This window comes from Triturus cristatus, chromosome 7 (genome assembly GCF_964204655.1).
Source record: "Triturus cristatus chromosome 7, aTriCri1.1, whole genome shotgun sequence".
NCBI classification, from domain to species: Eukaryota; Metazoa; Chordata; class Amphibia; order Caudata; family Salamandridae; genus Triturus; species Triturus cristatus.
This window is the reverse complement of record NC_140590.1, coordinates 437,848,831-437,867,613: the sequence shown is the minus strand read 5'-3', so window position 1 is coordinate 437,867,613 and position 18,783 is coordinate 437,848,831. Positions and strand designations below refer to the sequence as shown.

The window sequence follows — 18,783 nt, the reverse complement described above, 5'->3', positions numbered from 1 at the left end:
ATTAGCAAATTAGAGACACTAGGGAAAAAGCACTGGTGTACCACATCAAAGGAAGCTTCAACAGCTACAAGGAGATCTTCTCAATCGCCAAGGATTTCACCTCATCCTCAGCTACTGTCAACCACATTGCTCCCTCCCAACAGTTTTGTAACAACCTATCCAACTTCTTCCACAGCAAAATCACAATAACCTACAGCAACTTCGCACACCAACCCAACCTAACTCGCTGCTAACCTACCCACCACCAACCAAGATGGCCACCTGACCGAATGGAAAACCCTCACCAGAAACAACACAGTGGTAATCATGAGGACCATCCATACATACTCCTACCACATCTACAACCTGGGAACATCACCAATCAGCACCACCCTGATCCTTATCATCAACACATCCATCACGGCCTCCACTTTCCCAGATAAATGGATACTTGCAGAAATCAATTACCTCCTCAAGAATCCCACAGCCAACCCGCATCAACTGAACAAGTTTCGTCCCATCTCCTTGCTCCGCTATTTAGCCAAAGTGATTGAGAATGCCATTAACAAGCAACTCACAACCTACCTCGAACTTCACCATCTTCTAAATAACACACAAACAGTATTCAGAAAGGACCACAGCACCGAAATAGCAGTCATCGCGGCTACCAACAACATAAAACAAATACTGGACCAAGGAAAAACAGCGGCCCTCATCCCGCTCGACCTCTCCGCGGCCTTCGACACTGTCTCCCACAACACCCTCATCAGAGGACTCCACAAGATTGGGATACAAGGATCTGCTCTCATATAGATCTGTTCCTTCCTCACGGAAAGAACTCAAAGGGTTAGGCTGCCACCCTTCACATTAGAGACCAAGAAACTGATAGGCGGTGTCCCACAGGAATCGGCCTCAGCCCCACTCTTTTCAACATACACATGACACCGATCGCCAACTTCATCCAATCACAAGACATCACTGTCCGGGGGGGCTCCACCACTATGGCGGAGGAGCGCCGCCCCACTGGTGAAATGCCAGCACACAAAAGAAAAATAAGATGACAATAAAACTATTTTATTGTCATTTTATTTTTCACTTTTAGTCCCAAACCGCAAGTCTGGGGTAGAGCAGGGCCATGTCTCTGCATCAGCAGGGTGGGATTGGTAGAAGGCACTGAAAGTGCACATGTCGGTTTGTCCAGCCGGCAACGGTCGGGCAAACCAACATGCGCACTATGATCTCTCCTGGCTGTTCCTGAGAGAAATCATCAGTGCTCAGGGCATAGGCTCCCAGTTCCCACAGAGCGTAAAACTGGCTCGCCCCACCCAATTCCAGCACTTCTCTCATGCTGGGAATAATTGCATGAGAGAAACTTTGGAATTTCATATGGAGTCTGGGAGCTTGCGCTCCTGGGAATTGTAGTACCAGGAGCAGTGAGGCGCAGCACGACGAGGGAGCAGAAGAGAGTGTGGGCCGGCGAGGGAGCAGAAGAACGCGGGTAGGCAGTGAAAGGTAAATGTTTAAACATTTTTTTTTATTTTGCCCCGCTGCCCCCCCAAGTCGGATTGGTAGCAGCCGCTGCTGTCACCGTCACCTCCTATGCCGATGACACCCAACTGATCCTCTCTCCGATGGACAAGACAAAAACCACCAGAACCATCTTCACCAACTGCATAACCATGGAAGACTGGATGCAAACCAACTGCCTGAAGCTCATCTCTGGCAAGACGTAGGTACTGGTCTTTGGCAACAAGACCTCCCCAGGGGATTCCACCTGCTGGCCATCAGAGCTAGGTCCAACCCTCACACCCACAGACCACGCAAGACATCTAGGGATCATCCTAGATGACAAGCTCAACATAACAGCTCAAGTCAATGTAGTGTGCGCCTCTTGCTTCCACATGCTATGCATGCTGCAAAAGATCTTTAAATGGTTGCCTTAGAACACCAGACAGACCATCACAAAAACACTCATTACCATCAGGCTGGATTAAGGCAACATTTTCAATGCTGGAATCTCCCAACTACTCCTACACAGACTCGACCATCCAGAACAGAGCTGCAAGACTCATACTCAACCTCCCTCGCCGCATCCACGTCACACCGCACCTCAGGAAGCTTCACTGGCTCCCCATTCCCAAGCACATCCAATTCAAATTTCTCACACACACATACAAAGCCCTACACAACACAGGGCCAGAATGAACAGCTGCATACATTGTACAACACCCCCTCTTTCCTTTTGTCCAGTTCTGGAGATGCGCCGGTCGGGTTGACAGCTTTCAGCCATCCAGCTTTATCAATACCAGTACTTCCTATAAGGGGCATCTAATGAAATTTGGGGGCCCAGGGCCAAACAAGATTTGGGGCCCCCTTGCTAGGAACTATTTGGAATTCATCATTCATTTTTGGCTCATTCATGCTCTCAGCGACTATGGTTGAATCATTGACAACCCTCTTCCTTGTCCAGCCTAGATCTGGGCCCAACTTTGGAGCAAACAGTGTTTCTCAGCACCAGAGAAGCAGGAAGACTAATTGCGTAAACAAGCTCACTACATGTGGTGCGTGGTGTAGTAAACTGGTTTTTCACCCTTTGGGTCTGTGCATGTGAAGGTTTTTTTTTTTGTTTGCTGCATTTTAGTCCTTGCTCCATGAGTAATAGGGACTCTGAGTCAGTAGCACTAGTAAGTGATAGCACCAGTCATCCACTGCTTCACCTGGACAGTGCAGTAATGGAGGGGGCAACTAATGCCTCTCTGCACTTCACAATGGCATATGGGTCTACCTGCCCAAAAAACAGAAAGACTTGTGGTCCGACTGAGCGTTATACCAAAGTCTGCATTAGTTAGTGTGTCATCACCAGTTGTGCTGATGGAGGTTTTTGTTTATTGCACTGCCAGTGCTGCGTGAGACAGGTCTGTGGTCATTGAAGCAGCAGCTCCACAAGGGCGATGCAACCACAGAGGGCGTACACAATGCCTATCTTCACTTTGCATAACCGGCGCATGCTGAATAAAGGCAAAAGTACGAGCAGTTGGGCTGGGCCTTACACTTTAAAAGGTTAGAGCGCTTGCTGAATCTAACCAGATAAAACAGGTATTTTTCTTTAACCCCCTCTATCTCTCGGGCACTGGGGAGCCTGGCCAGACAGCCGGCGCTGTTTCAAAAATAAAGAAAGTAAATAAACATGTTATTTTAAAACTATACACCGTCTGTGACTGTCCCAAAACCTTAAGTGAGGGGCCCCCTCTCAGGTTGGGCCCTGGGTCGGAGCCCACTTTGGCCATGTCTTAAAATGTCTCTGCTTCCTATTCTCCGTTTGCTCAGATACCATATGCCCAGCTCCACCATTCATTCAGTTTCCTATTTTCCCTGCTTTCTCAAAAGCTCAGCTCCCAAATTCTCATCTTCCTGGATTCCCCCACTATAGATAATTTCAACCATTTCTCTATTCACATGCCTACTCCAGAGCTTCCCACACTCCCCAGTTCTCAAGCTGCCTAGTACTGCATGTGCTAAACTACTCACCCCACTGCTCAACATTCCAGCATCTCTACAGTGAAAATGTGATATTTATTTATTGAGAGTCCTATATAGCATGTACAAGGCCCAAACGCAGCAGAGCACAGCATACATGCAAGGGTGCAGAATAAACATAAGCAATTGTAACGGCAAAGTACGTCATCGGTCTATGAAAAGATGATAAAAACAGCAAATAACCATTGGTAGAAGATAACCTAAAAATTGCTAACATAATTCAACAACTACATAGAAGGGTATTGAGGATCAGATCATCTGGAAGGCAAAACAGATCAATGAGTTGTCATCACATCTTTCAGAAGAAGTCCTGTCAACTATTTCCATCAATATTCATTAGAACTAAACAGGTGGCCTGGTATGCAGAAAGTAGCTGTGTGGTAATATGAATAAAAAGAAGCATTTGCAATGCAATCAGTCTTGCCATTTGAACCTTATATGTATTTAGCTATGTAGCACATTAGCCTGGGTGCTGAAACATATATTGTTCTTTAACATGGAAGGAAAGTAGCACCAAACTGCGTGACAGGTATGGGAACACATGGAGAGAAATATCGCCTTTCAGTGGGAAATGGTTTGGTCCAAAGTTCTGTTTTTAATATAAAATCAGGGCCTTCAGTGGTCATATCACTGAAAATACAAGATTTAAAAAAAATATTATTGTTTACGGTTCTCATGGAAGACAATTTCTATGGACTGGAATCTAGAGAGTGCTAAAGCGATTCTGGTATCTTACTGACCTCTGCTGGTCGTTTTCTATCAAGAACGTTAAATAGAGGCAGTTGCCAGAAGAAAAAAAAGTCCCTCAGCAGAAAGCAATTCTGGTATTTTACTGACCTCTACTGGTTGTTTTCTATCAAGACAGTTAAATAGAGGCAGTTGAACAGAAAAAAACTCAAGTGGAAACAGACAAGTCCTAGGGCTGATTTCTAGAGCCCACAAACACATACACATATAAGTATATACTAAAGTATATACAAAAGGTCTTGAATGCTCGACCTAAAGAGGGTGTTTAAGGGGTCATTCAGTGAATGATGTCACAACACATCTCAAAACTCACGCTGACATCATCAAAAAAGTAGCATTCTAAAATGCCTATTGCTGTTGATTGCTATGTGTGTTGTTCTTTACACTGAATGGCCCCATTAATTTATTTTTTGAAAGTTGAAAAGGAATGTAATTTCTGACTTTTGGGGTGCAATCTGAGAAGGACTGGCTCAGGCGGCATTTAAAAAAAACGAAATATTGGGTTTTCTAGCAGAATTTGCCCATACTGCGAAGTGAGTGGTAAAACACCTGACAGCTTCATGGTTAAACAGTGTGTGATTTGTCGAAATGTAAACGTTTGTGTACTAGACAAACAAGTAAGTAGGTAGATGGAGTCTGAGATTGCTGTTGCCTGATTTGAGGTCAATAGCACAACATTACTTCAGGTTGACTCACTATGAAGTTATGTTTAAATCTCGGGAGTGAGTAGAGGGCATTTGTGTCTCGGCAAACATAGCGCAACACATTTACCATACAGCAGGGCCTAATTCGTAAAAACACAAACAAAAAAGTGGTAGGGACCTCTTCCTGAGGCTTCTGAAGACTGCAACACCCATTGCCCCTGCCACTGCTGCCAATGACAGTAGCACGCAACTACTAACCATCACATTCCTACAAGTGTGATAATACAAACTATTCCAGGCCCCATAGCTATAAGAATGGATTGGGAGGCGGGTATTGGTCATTTTTTATGTATATTGAATTAATGCACAACTCTTGTTCTGCTCATCTCTAAGTTACTCAAACAGCACCACCATGTGGCAGACGGTCATAAGTGCTGGTGTTAACAATTAAGTGCCGGTGCTGAGCACCAGTAACCACTGTCACAAATTAAGCACTACCATGCAGTGGAGCATCAGTTGTTCTGTTTGTTGCTTATTACACATGCAAAGATATTTTGTATCCCAAGGAAAACTGAAATGTTGCCACGTTTGACAACAGTGCTTTTTTAAGGAACAGTTGGATGGCCATTGCTGATTGAGCACTTGGCAATTGCCCGATATGGTCTGCTTTTGTGGTATCAGGCCCAGTGCAAGTCCGCAGATATATCAGTTTCAAAGTACTGTAATATATACAGGCTAGTCAATGACTCAATAAATGTCATAAAATACTCTTTAGATCTACACTGTTTTATGAATTGGCACCGACTCAGAGCAAATTTAGATGAATTTTAACAACCTGCAGCCCGTGCAGGTAAGTGTGGTGGGACGATGGGGCCGGGCGGGGGGGATTTCAACAGACGACGATGAGGGAAAAATAATTATTTGTTTAATCTTCCTTCTTGGTTGTCTGTCCAATCCCCCTCTATCCTCCCCTATGCCCCCACAACCCAGCCTCACCGCTCTTACCAGCACGGGCCACGGCTGATTTTATCATTTTGCGAACATAACCATGATTTTATTGAAGACACTCGTGAGCAATAATATCCTCTGGTAACAATTTTTTTGTATTTTTTCGACCCTCCTTTATCTTAAATTTGACCAACAAATGTTCATTAAAGATGGCAAGTTTGTTGCGGTTTCTGTGTATTTTTTAAGAGGATTTTTCAAAAGCAAACAATCAGTATGATTGCATCTATGAAGTAATTGTATCTAAGTAAAGCACATTTGTTTGAAAATGTACCTAAAATATTGTACAATTTGATGCAAACGGGCTTTACCAGGACATGTATATAATCATAATGACTGCTTGCTTTTGAAATGCATTTTTGGGTGTCCTACTTATACACAGTGGCATGCGCTTAAATGGATATAGTATACCGTGGCATAATCAGATGGAATTCCTTACGAGGCACTATATGCAATGCTAATATGTTGTGTACATTGGTGGAGAATCTCACCAAAATGAAGGTTGAAAGGCAGTACAATGCACCTGATATGTGTTTTTTCAAGCGCTGACGTAGCCATGGGGTCATCACTATCATTGGCTCTTACTTAAGAACAGTTGTACCATTAAGCTCTGGTTTGCCAGCACTTGTCAGATTAGGTGTTTGAACTTGTCAGCTCCCACTTGGAGACCATTGGTGTAGCTGCTCTTCCTCAATGCTTGGCACCCACTAGTTATATCAGCTTATATTGATTTCATATGTTTTGAATTTGTATTTGAAACTGGTGCAGTGCCTCTTACTACTCACTCTATATGCTATTAGTGCCTCCCTATTGAGTAGCATTTCTCTTTTGAAAGCGACCTCAAAGAACCTTGAGTCGATATATCATCTGATGCTGTGTGAATCAAAACACAAATAACATATGTATGCGAGACGGCATAGTCCTTCTGCGGCATGACTTTCTCACGGGCTTCCTTCTGTGACTTGCTCATCCCTCTCTTATTTTCTCCCTGTTATCCTTCACGCTCAGGGGCAGGCACAAGATGCCTGGTGCACCATAGAGGTATCCGGGAGGAAGAGTGAGCTGAGTGGAAAACAGGTGGCTGGAGCAAGCACTGAAGTTAAAAACTGCTCCATCATCCAACAGAAAAAAAAACAAAGGCAAATTTTCCCCACATAGGCTAGTTACGTCAATTTCCCTTTTTAATGAGTTTTGCTAGTAGAGAGCTATCCATTTCTGAACCAGGCTGTGCCATTGTAACACATAATATTACCATCAGAATCACAACTTTTCTCTTGTGTTTCATCCCTGGAATGTGGTGGTTTTAACTTTTGATTTGTCTTCCTGCATGGATCAATAACGCGTACTAAAATTACTATTAATCATAACCATGACTGTAGGGACCTCTCTAACCGCTCGTCATAACCTGACCCCTTCCTTCCTGAGAGCCGAGGTGCCTGCCGACAGCTGGCTCCTGCCCAGGGACTGTGCGGCAGATCTTTCCTCACCTGCCCTAAAGGTCTCAGGGATGGGCCGTGCGGTGGAAGCGGCAAGTGCATCAAGGAAAAGGTGTGTTTCCTGACATTTTTCTTCTAACAGTTTTGCAGTTGCGGCTTCAGCAGAGAAGAACCCAAGAGCAACTGGCGCACCAGGGCATCATGCCTCGTGAGTACCCAACTGAATCCCCTTCCCTTTCGATCGAAATTTGAATCCCACTGGTAGCAGCGATGGATCATTACCCTGGGACGAGCTCTTAGCTCACCTTGAACTGTGAAGTATTCCCTGAAGCACTGTGTACCTATTAATATGGGTCCTGTAGCCATGTGGGGTGCGGTAGAGCCAGTCTTCATTGGGGAGTCCCCACTGATCATCCTTTGTACATGCCTGCTTTAAATCTGTGCTTTAAAGCTCCAGGATGTACTTCCACACCCAACTGAACCTGCCCTTTCCTTTCCCTAGAAATACTTAACCCTTAAAGGGACCATCCGGTGTAGAGAGAAAACACAAATCTCTTTAGCCAGTCCCGCATCTCTAGCAATCCCCAATGGAAGGCATTGTAGGATGTTAGCTGCTTGATTATGTCAGCTGAAGTTTTGAGCTGTATTGTGACACTTCAAGTCCCATTTAATCGATTTCACCTTGATTTTTATTTAAGTATTTTAACATATTCTGCCCTCTGCACAAGTTGATGTCATTGTTCCGGCATAGATGCATACATCTGTTCCTACCACACCTCTATGTGAGTGTCTCGCCCTCAACAATCTATGGTAGTGCTTTCTCATTCACACCTTTGTGCCGCCCTCTCCTCTTGTTTTCCTTCTCAGACTCTGAACGTTCTCTTCTCACAGTGCCCCCCCCCCCCCCCCAGTGCATTGGTGCAGTCTCGTTACTGTGCTATCTCACATGTTTTTTAATATGTCTTATGTCATGTGTTTTCGTTTAATGCTCTTAGTACAGTGGTGCAGAGTAGATATGAATCCGCACAAGAGCGCCTCGTGGAGAGCACTGCCGTGGCACAGAGGAGGCGGGGCTGTAGGAACACTTGCAAGAAGAGCAGGTTGACCACAGAGTCTATTCACGAACCAGAGAGGGGGAGCTTTGGGGGGAAAGAGAGAAGAAAGCTATTGGACTCAGAAGGACCTAATAGATAAGTCCTTCAACAGCGTCACCGCGGGGAAAGGCAGGTAGGATATTATAGTTTGTATCAACCTTTTTTCTAACAAGCATTGGCAAAGCCAATCGGTCTCACTCTGCACATTCTTTCAGCTTGCTCCTATTATACGGTGACCAGGTGTCCCGGATTTGTCCGGACAGTCCCGGTTTTCCGACACCTGTCCTGGCAGATCTCAGGAAAATATGCTGTTTTTTTTAGAGGGTCGACTGGAAAGGGTGGGAGGTATTTTTTTATGTTTCGCAAAGCAGGGATGGTTAGCAGCTGTTCTAGGAAAGCAATTTAATTAACAGGCATGCAACTGGCTTTAAAAATGGTATTTTATGTATTTTCTTACTGTCTTTTCTGTAATTTTCTGCTAAGGAGCACTGCCATTCTGTGCACTGGGTTGAAGTAAAAGTGTGGTCCTTCTATTTTTTTGAAATGTCCCGTTTTTTTGCTTTAAAATTCTGGTCACCCCATGCTATTAGCTATACCAATGCTTCTAAAATTGAGCCAGTACCGGAAAAACAGTGACCATCCATTTTGGAATTTTCTTTTCTATGCTTCCAATTGGCCGTCACATTGCATGGAGATGCAACATAGTGGGCATCTTGAACGCATAGAAAAGAGCATCTGGTCTTCTAGGAACAATATTTTCTGCAGTTCCAAAACAACAGGCGTGTTGTGTATAGACTCAACATGACTACTATCTTGGAAATATAAAAATAACATTCAAATGGCCACCATGTTGCATCTACACACACGAGAAGGTTATTTTGGAAGTGTCAAAAACACACTTTTGAGACAGAGGAAGTCCGCTGTCGGCTTTCCAGTTGCCAGCTCAGTTTTAGAAGCATTGACCATGCCAGTAGTAGTGATCTGACAGAAGGGAAGGAGATAGAGAGAGATACTGAACCGCTACAGTGCTCGATGTCAGGTGAAGAGTTAGCAGGAAACAAGCGCGGCTCCTCTGCTATGGCGGAGGAGCGTCACCCCACTGCTAAAACGCAGCAGTAAGAAGAAAAATAAAATAACAATGAAACTATTTCATACACATTTTATTTTTACTTCCAGCCCGCCACATGAGGGGCGGGGCTTGGGAGCAGCGTAAAACAGCAAGGGGAGTGGTGGTAGGCAGGCACTAAAAGTGCACAAGTGGGTTTGGCCAGCCGTCCACGGCCGGCCAAACCCACATGCACACTTGGATATCTCCATGCTGTTCCCTTGGAGATGTCCTAGTGCTCAGGGGCACAGGCTCCAAGATCCTGCTGGAGCGCAAAACGGGCCAGCTCTGTCCAATCCTAGCCTTTCTCTCATGCTGGCTGGAGCACTGGGATTGGGTGGGGTTTGGGAGCCTGTCCCTATGGAAAATGTAGTGTCATCGGGACGGGAGCAGTGGCGCAGCGCAGCGTGGGAGGAGAGGATCATGGCGACCGGCAGGAAAGCTAACTTTCTTTTTTTTTTCTTTTCTGCCCCCTCCTCTACCCCCCACCTCTGATTGACAGCAGCCGCCCCTGCCAGGGAATTCCAGAGCAGTGTGATGGAACAGAGGATGACTATGGGGCTGGTAAAGAGAGATTGGGGTGTGCACTGAGGGGAATGGGTGAGAAGGAGGCATAGACAAAATCGAGGGATGTGAGCAGGACTAAACAATAAACAGTTAAAAAATACAAAAAATAAGTTCCTGATGCCAGTAGTTGAAGGATACGTTGAACCAGTCAAAAGTGAGGTTGTAACCTAAATGCTTCACTGGATGAACAAACACACGTATAGGGAGGAAAGCTATGTAATCAGGAGTAGGGCCTGGAATGTACTGGAAAGCCAACCAATCAGGAGCAAGTGATGACCCAAAGGCCGCCCTATGCAGTATTGTACAATGCTGTCTGCAAGAGAAAGCTATCTGAGAAGGACGGGGTGATCATAGCTTCATTTGTTCAAATGTTTCAAAACTGAGAAAGATGTTGCTTTGTAAACCTGTAAAGCTACTACAGGAGAACTCTTTTTTTTAGAAATAGTGTCTTTGTTCATGAGGATGGCATTGTAGTCAAGAGATGATATTTACATTTATTGAAGGATATGTCACATTAAAACATCTCTTGAAACAGCCATATCCTCTATTATCTCATATTAACCCTTAAAACAGCCATGTCATCTGTTACTAGGCAAGTCACCTTGGAAGGGGAACAATCTCCGGCTCCACCTCTTAGAGTCTTAGTCTGCCTAGAGTCAGTATCAGCCACACACCTCCACATGTTCTCTTTAATGTCTGAAGTTACTGAGTAAGACTTCCAAGATCTTCTTACATGGTGGTCTAACAGCTACATCACTCTTAAGAAAAGATCGAATTAACAGATATCCATTTCCACACTACACTGACAGAGTGCTCCTTTGTGTGAATTCTGCGTCCACATAACTGCAGTATTCTGTTAGAATATTGATGAACAGACCTACATTCTTCTAGCTGGAAAAATGTGAAATTGGTGTGGGTTGGCAGTGTGCTGCCTGGCATGGGGTTTGTGATAGGAAGGATCTTTGGGTTGTATGATTGTTGTGGGATTGGTTCTGGTCCCCCCAGATTAAGGGCAGTAGAAACATGATGTCAAATTCAAACAGAATACCTTTCTTGGGGAAATATTGTCAAACATTGGCAATCTGTTCACAGCAGACGAGTTATACGATTAGAGGTGTATGCGTACATTTAGGTCCACATGCATATGTGCATGCTTATCCATATGTTTTTGTGTCTTCATGTTCGGTCTGAGTGATTTCTTTGGGCAAACTGTCCAATTCTGTATAACGAAGGGGAGAGGATGTAGCCTCATGGCTAGGGCGGTCTATTTAAAATCTGGGGAACTGGGTTCGAGTCTCTGCAATGACTCACAAGATCCTGTGATCTGGGCAAATCCCTTAATCTCACGTGCCTAACAAAAATGAATGTGTCCTTGTGTAACTGTTAACTGGTGCTCAGGTAAAGCGCTCTGATACCTTGTAGTCAAGTTTGCGCTATATAAAACTGGAGAAGAAAAATGATTGATTATTCATTTCATCCAGAAAGTAATGAACATTTATGCCCTCTTTCTGAGTTTCTTTGTGTTAAAGTTTTGGACGGAAACAAGAATCAGACATATTTCAGCATATCAAACCTGGTGGAAAATGTCTTTGGAAAATTGCCTTTAAATATTGGAACTCTATATTGACAATGGTATGGAAATACATATTTCTGCAGCAATCCCCCACTTTAATGGGACAACTCATAATGTTGCGGTAATACAGCACACGGAAATGGCAGTACTAGAGCGTTGTGATTTTCAAGCGTTGTATCGATTCATTAGAAGTGCCAGTAGAGCCACAGTCGAGGGTTGTGTCTGTGTGAGACTGTGTTTGTGTGCAGAAGTGCATGCACACATACCTTTGGAGTATTCATGTGCTTGTACGTTTTTGCAGTAAAGTTGGATATTCAGAAAGGAACTATCAGCTTTTAGTTCTGCACAGTCCGGTGTGAGGCATCAGATAGTCTATGGCTGACATCAATCCTGGTTCCACCGAAGTTCAATGAACGATGCAGTTTAGAAGTATCTCTGAGATCACAGAGGAAGTGATGTTGGAATTTCAGGGTGTGGATGTGTACACAGTTTGTAAACACTTACTTACAAGCCGATGTGTCTGGTAAACAAGCACATTCTTTATACATTAGTCAGTCTTCATTATATGGACACAGACACAGCATACACTAAACATTTTTCTATTTTGTGTTGATATCTACAAGAAAACTATTTTATTTTGCTTGGATGTGCCCCTGAAGTTAAGATTAACGAAGGAAGGGGAAGGGGCAGGACGAAAGACGACTGCTCAAGCAGCAATGTCCGATTGAAAGAATGTACTTGCAGTTTCTGTGGTCGACCAGCAGTCCTTGGTTTCGTTGAATATTGCTTGCTGAATGATGTGACTCAAAACTTCTGAACATCTGGCTTTTCATGTAGACAGTAAAATGATGTAAATAGACTGCAGGAAGTGATTTTTAAGTCTGAAGAGGTATAACCTTCAGTAAGAGGCAGTTGTGAATAATGTCTCGGTGCAAATCATTAGAGCGGGACAATCTGGAACTTTGAGCCCAGCACCTGAGACATTACATCTGTGCTACTCACGAAAGGAGAGGACTGCTGACACAATGACGCTGCCTACATACTACAAATTCTGGGCCCAATTTGCTAACTTTTCACTCTGTGCAGTGTTGTGTCGCATGAAAGGGACTGAGCAGAACAGAGCAATATCTACTCAGATATGATGCTGTTTTCTCTCCCTCCGATGACTGCTGGCACACTTCCGCCTGTAAGCACCACAGTGGAAGGGGCTCTGTGTGATTTCTAGCCAATATTTTGTGCTGAAAGAGTACCCTTCCATTACAAAATACCGGTAACTAGACATAATATCGAAAAAAAATATCGAGTAGCCAGAATATCGAGTTTTTAATATCGAATGGACAGAATATCGACTTGCAAAAATATAGTGGTGAAGAATATCGAAAAACAGGTAAGAAATATCGATTGTAATAATATAGAAGTAAGTAATATCGACAGTCATAATATAGTTGTTAAAAATATCGAATTTTTTATAGTGTTTTAAGTGTTAGTATATGTGTTAAAAGTATGTATTAATATTGGAATGTATGTTAGAATATTTTTAAATTAATGAATTTTATGGTTTTTTATTTTTTTGTAATTTAATTCCGTAGCGGGTTGTGGGTTTATAGGGGAGTAGGGTGGGAAGTAATTTAATTATAGTACATTAAATAATAATTTATAGGAATTATTAATTATTTTTAATTTAATTTTGCGTTTTACTTCTGTAGCGGGTTGTGGGTTTATAGGGGAATAGGGTGGGAAGTAATTTAATTATAGATTATTAAATAATAATTTATAGGAATTATTAATTATTTTTAATTTAATTTTGCGTTTTACTTCTGTAGCGGGTTGTGGGTTTATAGGGGAATAGGGTGGGAAGTAATTTAATTGTTATTAGTTAATTATTAATTGGTATTGAAAATTAATTGGTTGTTGATGAATTATGAATTGGTAAATAATTAGTATTAATTGGTAATTAATTTGTATTAATTGTTTAATTGATAATTATGTTAATTGTATTCATTTAATAGTTGTAGCGGGCAGTGTGTTTATAGGGGAATATGGTGGCAAGTAATATAATTGTAAATAAATAATTATTTAATTTATTTGTGTATATTGTTAATTAATATATCTTTAATTTAATTTTGCGTTTTACTTCTGCAGCGGGTTGTGGGTTTATAGGGGAATAGGGTGGGAAGTAATTTAATTGTTATTAGTTAATTATTAATTGGTATTGCAAATTAATTGGTTGTTGAATTATTAATTGGTAAATAATTAGTATTAATTGGTAATTAATTAGTATTAATAGTTTAATTGATAATTATGTTAATTGTATTCAATTAATATTTGTAGCGGGTATTGTGTTTATAGGGGAATATGGTGGGAAGTAATATAATTGGAAAAAAATAATTATTTAAATTATTTGTGTATATCCTTAATTAATATATTATAAATTAATTATTAATTGGTATTATTTGCATTTATTAATGTTTGTTATTGAAAAACAATTGTTTGTTAATTAATTATTAATAGTTAATTAATTAAACAAAAATTTATTGGTATTTATAAATAATCAATTCTTGTGTGATTGGTAATTAATTGTAATACTTGTTTTTGTATTAATAATTAATTAATTAAAAAAAAAATACATTTAATATTTTCTCTACTATTGCACTTACTTGAGTGGGAATAGTAATTTTTACCCCTACGCTGTCCAATACTTTCCCTATTATTGCACTCTCTGGAGTGTGAATATTAATTTTTACCCTCCCGCTATCCAACACTTTCCCTACTGTTGCATTCTCTGGAGTGGGAATATTAATTTTTACCCTACCGCTATCCAACGCTTTCTCTAGTGTTGCACTCACTGGAGTGGGAATAGTAAATTTGACCCTCCCGCTATCCAACCCTTTCCCTACTGTTGCACTCTCTGGAGTGGGAATAGTCATTTTTACCCCTACGCTATCCAACGCTTTCCCTACTGTTGCACTCTCTGGAGTGGGAATAGTAATTTTTACCCTACCGCTATCCAACGCTTTCCCTACTGTTGCAGTCACTGGAGTGGGAATAGTAAATTTGACCCTCCCCCTATCCAACGCTTTCCCTACTGTTGCACTCTCTGGAGTGGGAATAGTAATTTTTACCCCTATGCTATCCAATGCTTTCCCTACTGTTGCACTCTCTGGAGTGGGAATAGTAATTTTTACCCTACCGCTATCCAACGCTTTCCCTACTGTTGCAGTCACTGGAGTGGGAATAGTAAATTTGACACTCCCGCTATCCAACGCTTTCCCTACTGTTGCACTCTCTGGAGTGGGAATAGTAATTTTTACCCCTACGCTATCCAACGCTTTTCCTACTGTTGCACTCACTGGAGTGGGAATAGTAAATGTTACCCTCCCGCTATCCAACGCTTTCCCTACTGTTGCACTCTCTGGAGTGGGAATAGTAATTTTTACCCCTATGCTATCCAACGCTTTCCCTACTGTTGCACTCACTGGAGTGGGAATAGTAAATGTTACCCTCCCGCTATCCAACGCTTTCCCTACTGTTGCACTCTCTGGAGTGGGAATAGTAATTTTTACCCTCCCGCTATCCAACGCTTTCCCTACTGTTGCACTCTCTGGAGTGGGAATAGTAATTATTACCCCTACGCTATCCAATGTTTTCCCTATTATTGCACTCTCTGGAGTGGGAATAGTAATTTTTACCCTCCCGCTATAAAACGCTTTCCCTACTATTGCACTTACTGGAGTGGTAATAGTAAATTTTACGCGCCCGCTATCCTACACAGAAAATATTGAATATTTTTAATTAATATTACGTTAAGATATATGTATTAATTTTTTTTTTTTACTTACTTTAATTATTCATTAAGTTTACTGTTATTTAAGTATTTTTAAGTATGTGTCAGTTAATTATATGTATTATTTCATTAATTTAACATTACTTTTAAAAGATTTAAAAAATTCGATATTTTGACTAACTATATTATTTACAACGATATTTTGGATTCGATATTTTTGTAATTTCCTGTTTGGAGATAGGACTTCGATATTTTGGTATTCTATATTTTTGCATCGATATTTTTGTAAGTCTATATTTTTGTAGTCGATATTATGTCAGTGATCCCAAAATACCATGCCTATAAATAGTTTTAATACTTTTTCTTCTTATGTATGTGCTGTGCAGCACATATGCAAGTTGGGGTAAACATTTTGGGGCAGATTTACAAGCCCCGTGTGCCACTTTTGCACTGCCGTTGCATCATTTCTGTGATGCAGCGACGGTGTAAAGCTAGCGCCATGCTGCAGGGGATTTACAACGTGACACATCTAAGGAGATGCGTCACGTTGTAAAGCCCTGCGCCACATGAAACCTGCGTCAGGTTTCATGTGGGCGTTCCGGCGCAGGGGCGGGCGTTCTGGGGCAGGAACGCCTCGGAAAAGTGCCTGAGTGAAATCTACAAGATTTCACTCAGGCACTTTTCCAACCCCGCTGCGTCAAAACCTTGCGCCTGCTTGAAGCGGGCGTAAGGTGTGACGCACCATGTGCAAGATAGGCCGGGTAGGCACAGTGCTGAAGTTGCGTCGCGCCCGCGACACAACTCCAGCACTGCGCCAACGTTAGGACAGCAGATGCGACACGCATCTGCATTTCCTTGCGCCATGATGCGTCGCATTGTAAATGCGGCACATCCGTGGTGGCGCAAGGATTGTGATGCGTGTCACAAGTTTACTGGCGCATCCCTGCTGATTTGCAGGGATGCGCCAGGAATTGTAAATCTGCCCCTTAATTTCTTCAAGTTGACGATAGTCTCAAAAAGGCATTAATTTTAAGCACAAAGCCTTGTCTACACATATTAGTAGATAGACCTTTGCATCTAACCCCATGGTTGTTGTATGGAAACCAGTGGCGGCTGGCAGAGATCGTGGGTAGCGAGGCGGGGTAGGGAGGGTAAGAGGGTGTAAAAAAAGGGAAAAAACGTATCATATTGCTGCATCTCTCCTCCGTCTCTCCTTCGCGTCGGACCGGAACAGGAAGCACCCAGGCTCCCCTAAGCCAATCAAACGGTGCAATGCAGCGTTGTTATTGGTCTGAGTGCCGTGCTTCAGCGCTCAGACAGGCAGTGGGAGCCTGGGCATGTTCTCCACCCAGGCTGTAATACAACCTGGGTGGAGAACATGCAAAGTGTGCATGACTGTTTGGCCGTCCCCATATGGCCGGTCAAATACTCATGCACACTTACAGTGTGCGAGCACTTCTCCTCCTGCTCCTCTGCCATCATAGCAGCCTCGATTCACCCACAAAGCGGCCACAGCAGGAAAAAATAAAATGATAACCTCATGTTATTAGTATTTTATTTTTCCTTACTTTGACTGCTGCAAAGCAGTGGGGCGACGCTCCTCTGCCTTAGGAGAGGAGCTGCCACTGATGGGAACGCCCATGTACCACTCATGGTACGACTCCTTTAGCACAGTGCACCACAAAGCAGCACAGAGCACTACTTTGCGTTTCTTTAGGGCTACTTTAAGAGTACAAATAAAGTTTTGTCCTGAAAAGTAAATCCCATATCAACAGTTGACCCTGGTTAACATCACTGTTGTGACTTGAAAATTGTTAGTAACTCTGCCTCACTGTGTGCAATTGACACAAATTGGAAAAAAGCTAAATATTAATCAAGACTACCACAGGCAGATCTGAAATATGAATGTGTCCAATCTGCAAGAAGTCACTAGAGGAGGCCTAGAAATAGGAGAAGGGAGGGAAGCTCAGATCCATTAAGACTGTAATTTAGAAATCAACATTAATATGACAGAGGAACGTCAAAGAAACATCACAGTGCATGAAGGTAATGTGTATGCGTGTATACAGAAAATAATCTTAAATAGCTCTCTTACATTCTGAGAGCAGCTTCTCTGTAGCATCAACCCCTGGTCAGGATGGATGTGGTATGTCGTATTTGCAAACTTGAGTCATCTCTTCAAGCCTGCACGTCTCCTTCAACCACACCACCAAACTCCTCTGGACCGACCACCGCTGCATCCACTCCACCTTCCAGAAACCCACCACACACCACCGCACCCAACATATCCCCCGCCGCTACTGGAGCAAAATCACCGAAGATCAACTACATGCAAACTTCGCTCTCAGCCCACCCACCGTACCCTCCAACACCTACGACGCTGCCCACAGCCTCAGACACTGGATCGAGGACTGCGACAACACCCTCGCCCCGCTGAAGAAAATCCCCCCACAGAGACACCAGCAAGAGGGCCAGCTGGTTCACCCCAGAACTCCTAGCCTCCAAGCAAGCTTTCCGGAAACTAGAGAAGAAATTGCACAGTGAACAGACACCGGACAGCCACGCAGCACACAAGGAGGCCATCTGCAACCACAACCACCTCATCAGGTCTACCAAGAGGACCTACTTCAAAGACCGCCTCGACAACAACGCACATGATAGCAAGGAGCTCTTCAACATCGTGAAGGAACTCTCCAACCCCAGCTCCAACACCAACGACATCCTGCCGTCGCAAGCCCTGTGCGACTCCCTCGCCACTTTCTTCCACCGCAAGATAGCAGACATCCACGACAGCTTCAACACCCAGACAGCCCGAACAGACAGCAACACAACAGAGTCTCCACACATTATCGACCACGACCCCATGCTAGCCTGGGCCAGCGTGAGCATCGATGACACCATCAAGACCATGAGCACAATCCACTCCCATTCCCGCACCACGTCTTCAACAAAGCAAGCAGCTCCATCACAACCCACCTGCGCAATGTCATCAACCTCTCCCTCGAGACCGTGACCTTCCCAGAGAGCTGGAAACACGCCGAGATCAACGTCCTACTCCAAAAACCCCAGGCAGAGCCAAGAGACCTCAAGAACTGCAGGCCCATCTCTATGCTCCCGTTCCCGCCCAAGGTCATCGAGAAGATCATCAACAGACAGCTAACCGGATACCTCGAAGAAAACAGAATCCTGGACCCTTCCCAGTCAGGGTTCCACAGCAACCACAGCACTGACACCGCCCTCATTGCCGCCACCGACGACATCAGGACCCTGCTGGACAATGGTGAGACCGCAGCACTCATCCTCCTAGACCTC

The 18,783-nt window shown here is 43.3% G+C and overlaps 1 protein-coding gene across 10 annotated transcripts in view; it reads left to right on the top strand.

The window, feature by feature from the left end:
- MYOCD (myocardin) overlaps window positions 1-18,783 on the top strand; it is a 170,141-nt gene that overhangs the window by 52,365 nt on the left and 98,993 nt on the right. For 7 of the 10 annotated variants that reach the window (XM_085616765.1, XM_085616771.1, XM_085616770.1 and 4 more), the window contains exon 2: window positions 7,491-7,556. The exons of the other annotated variants lie outside the window; for them this stretch is intronic. In XM_085616765.1, coding sequence (XP_085472891.1) covers window positions 7,491-7,556 — 66 coding nt within the window. The remainder of the gene's footprint in view (window positions 1-7,490; window positions 7,557-18,783) is intronic. 10 annotated transcript variants of the gene reach the window in all.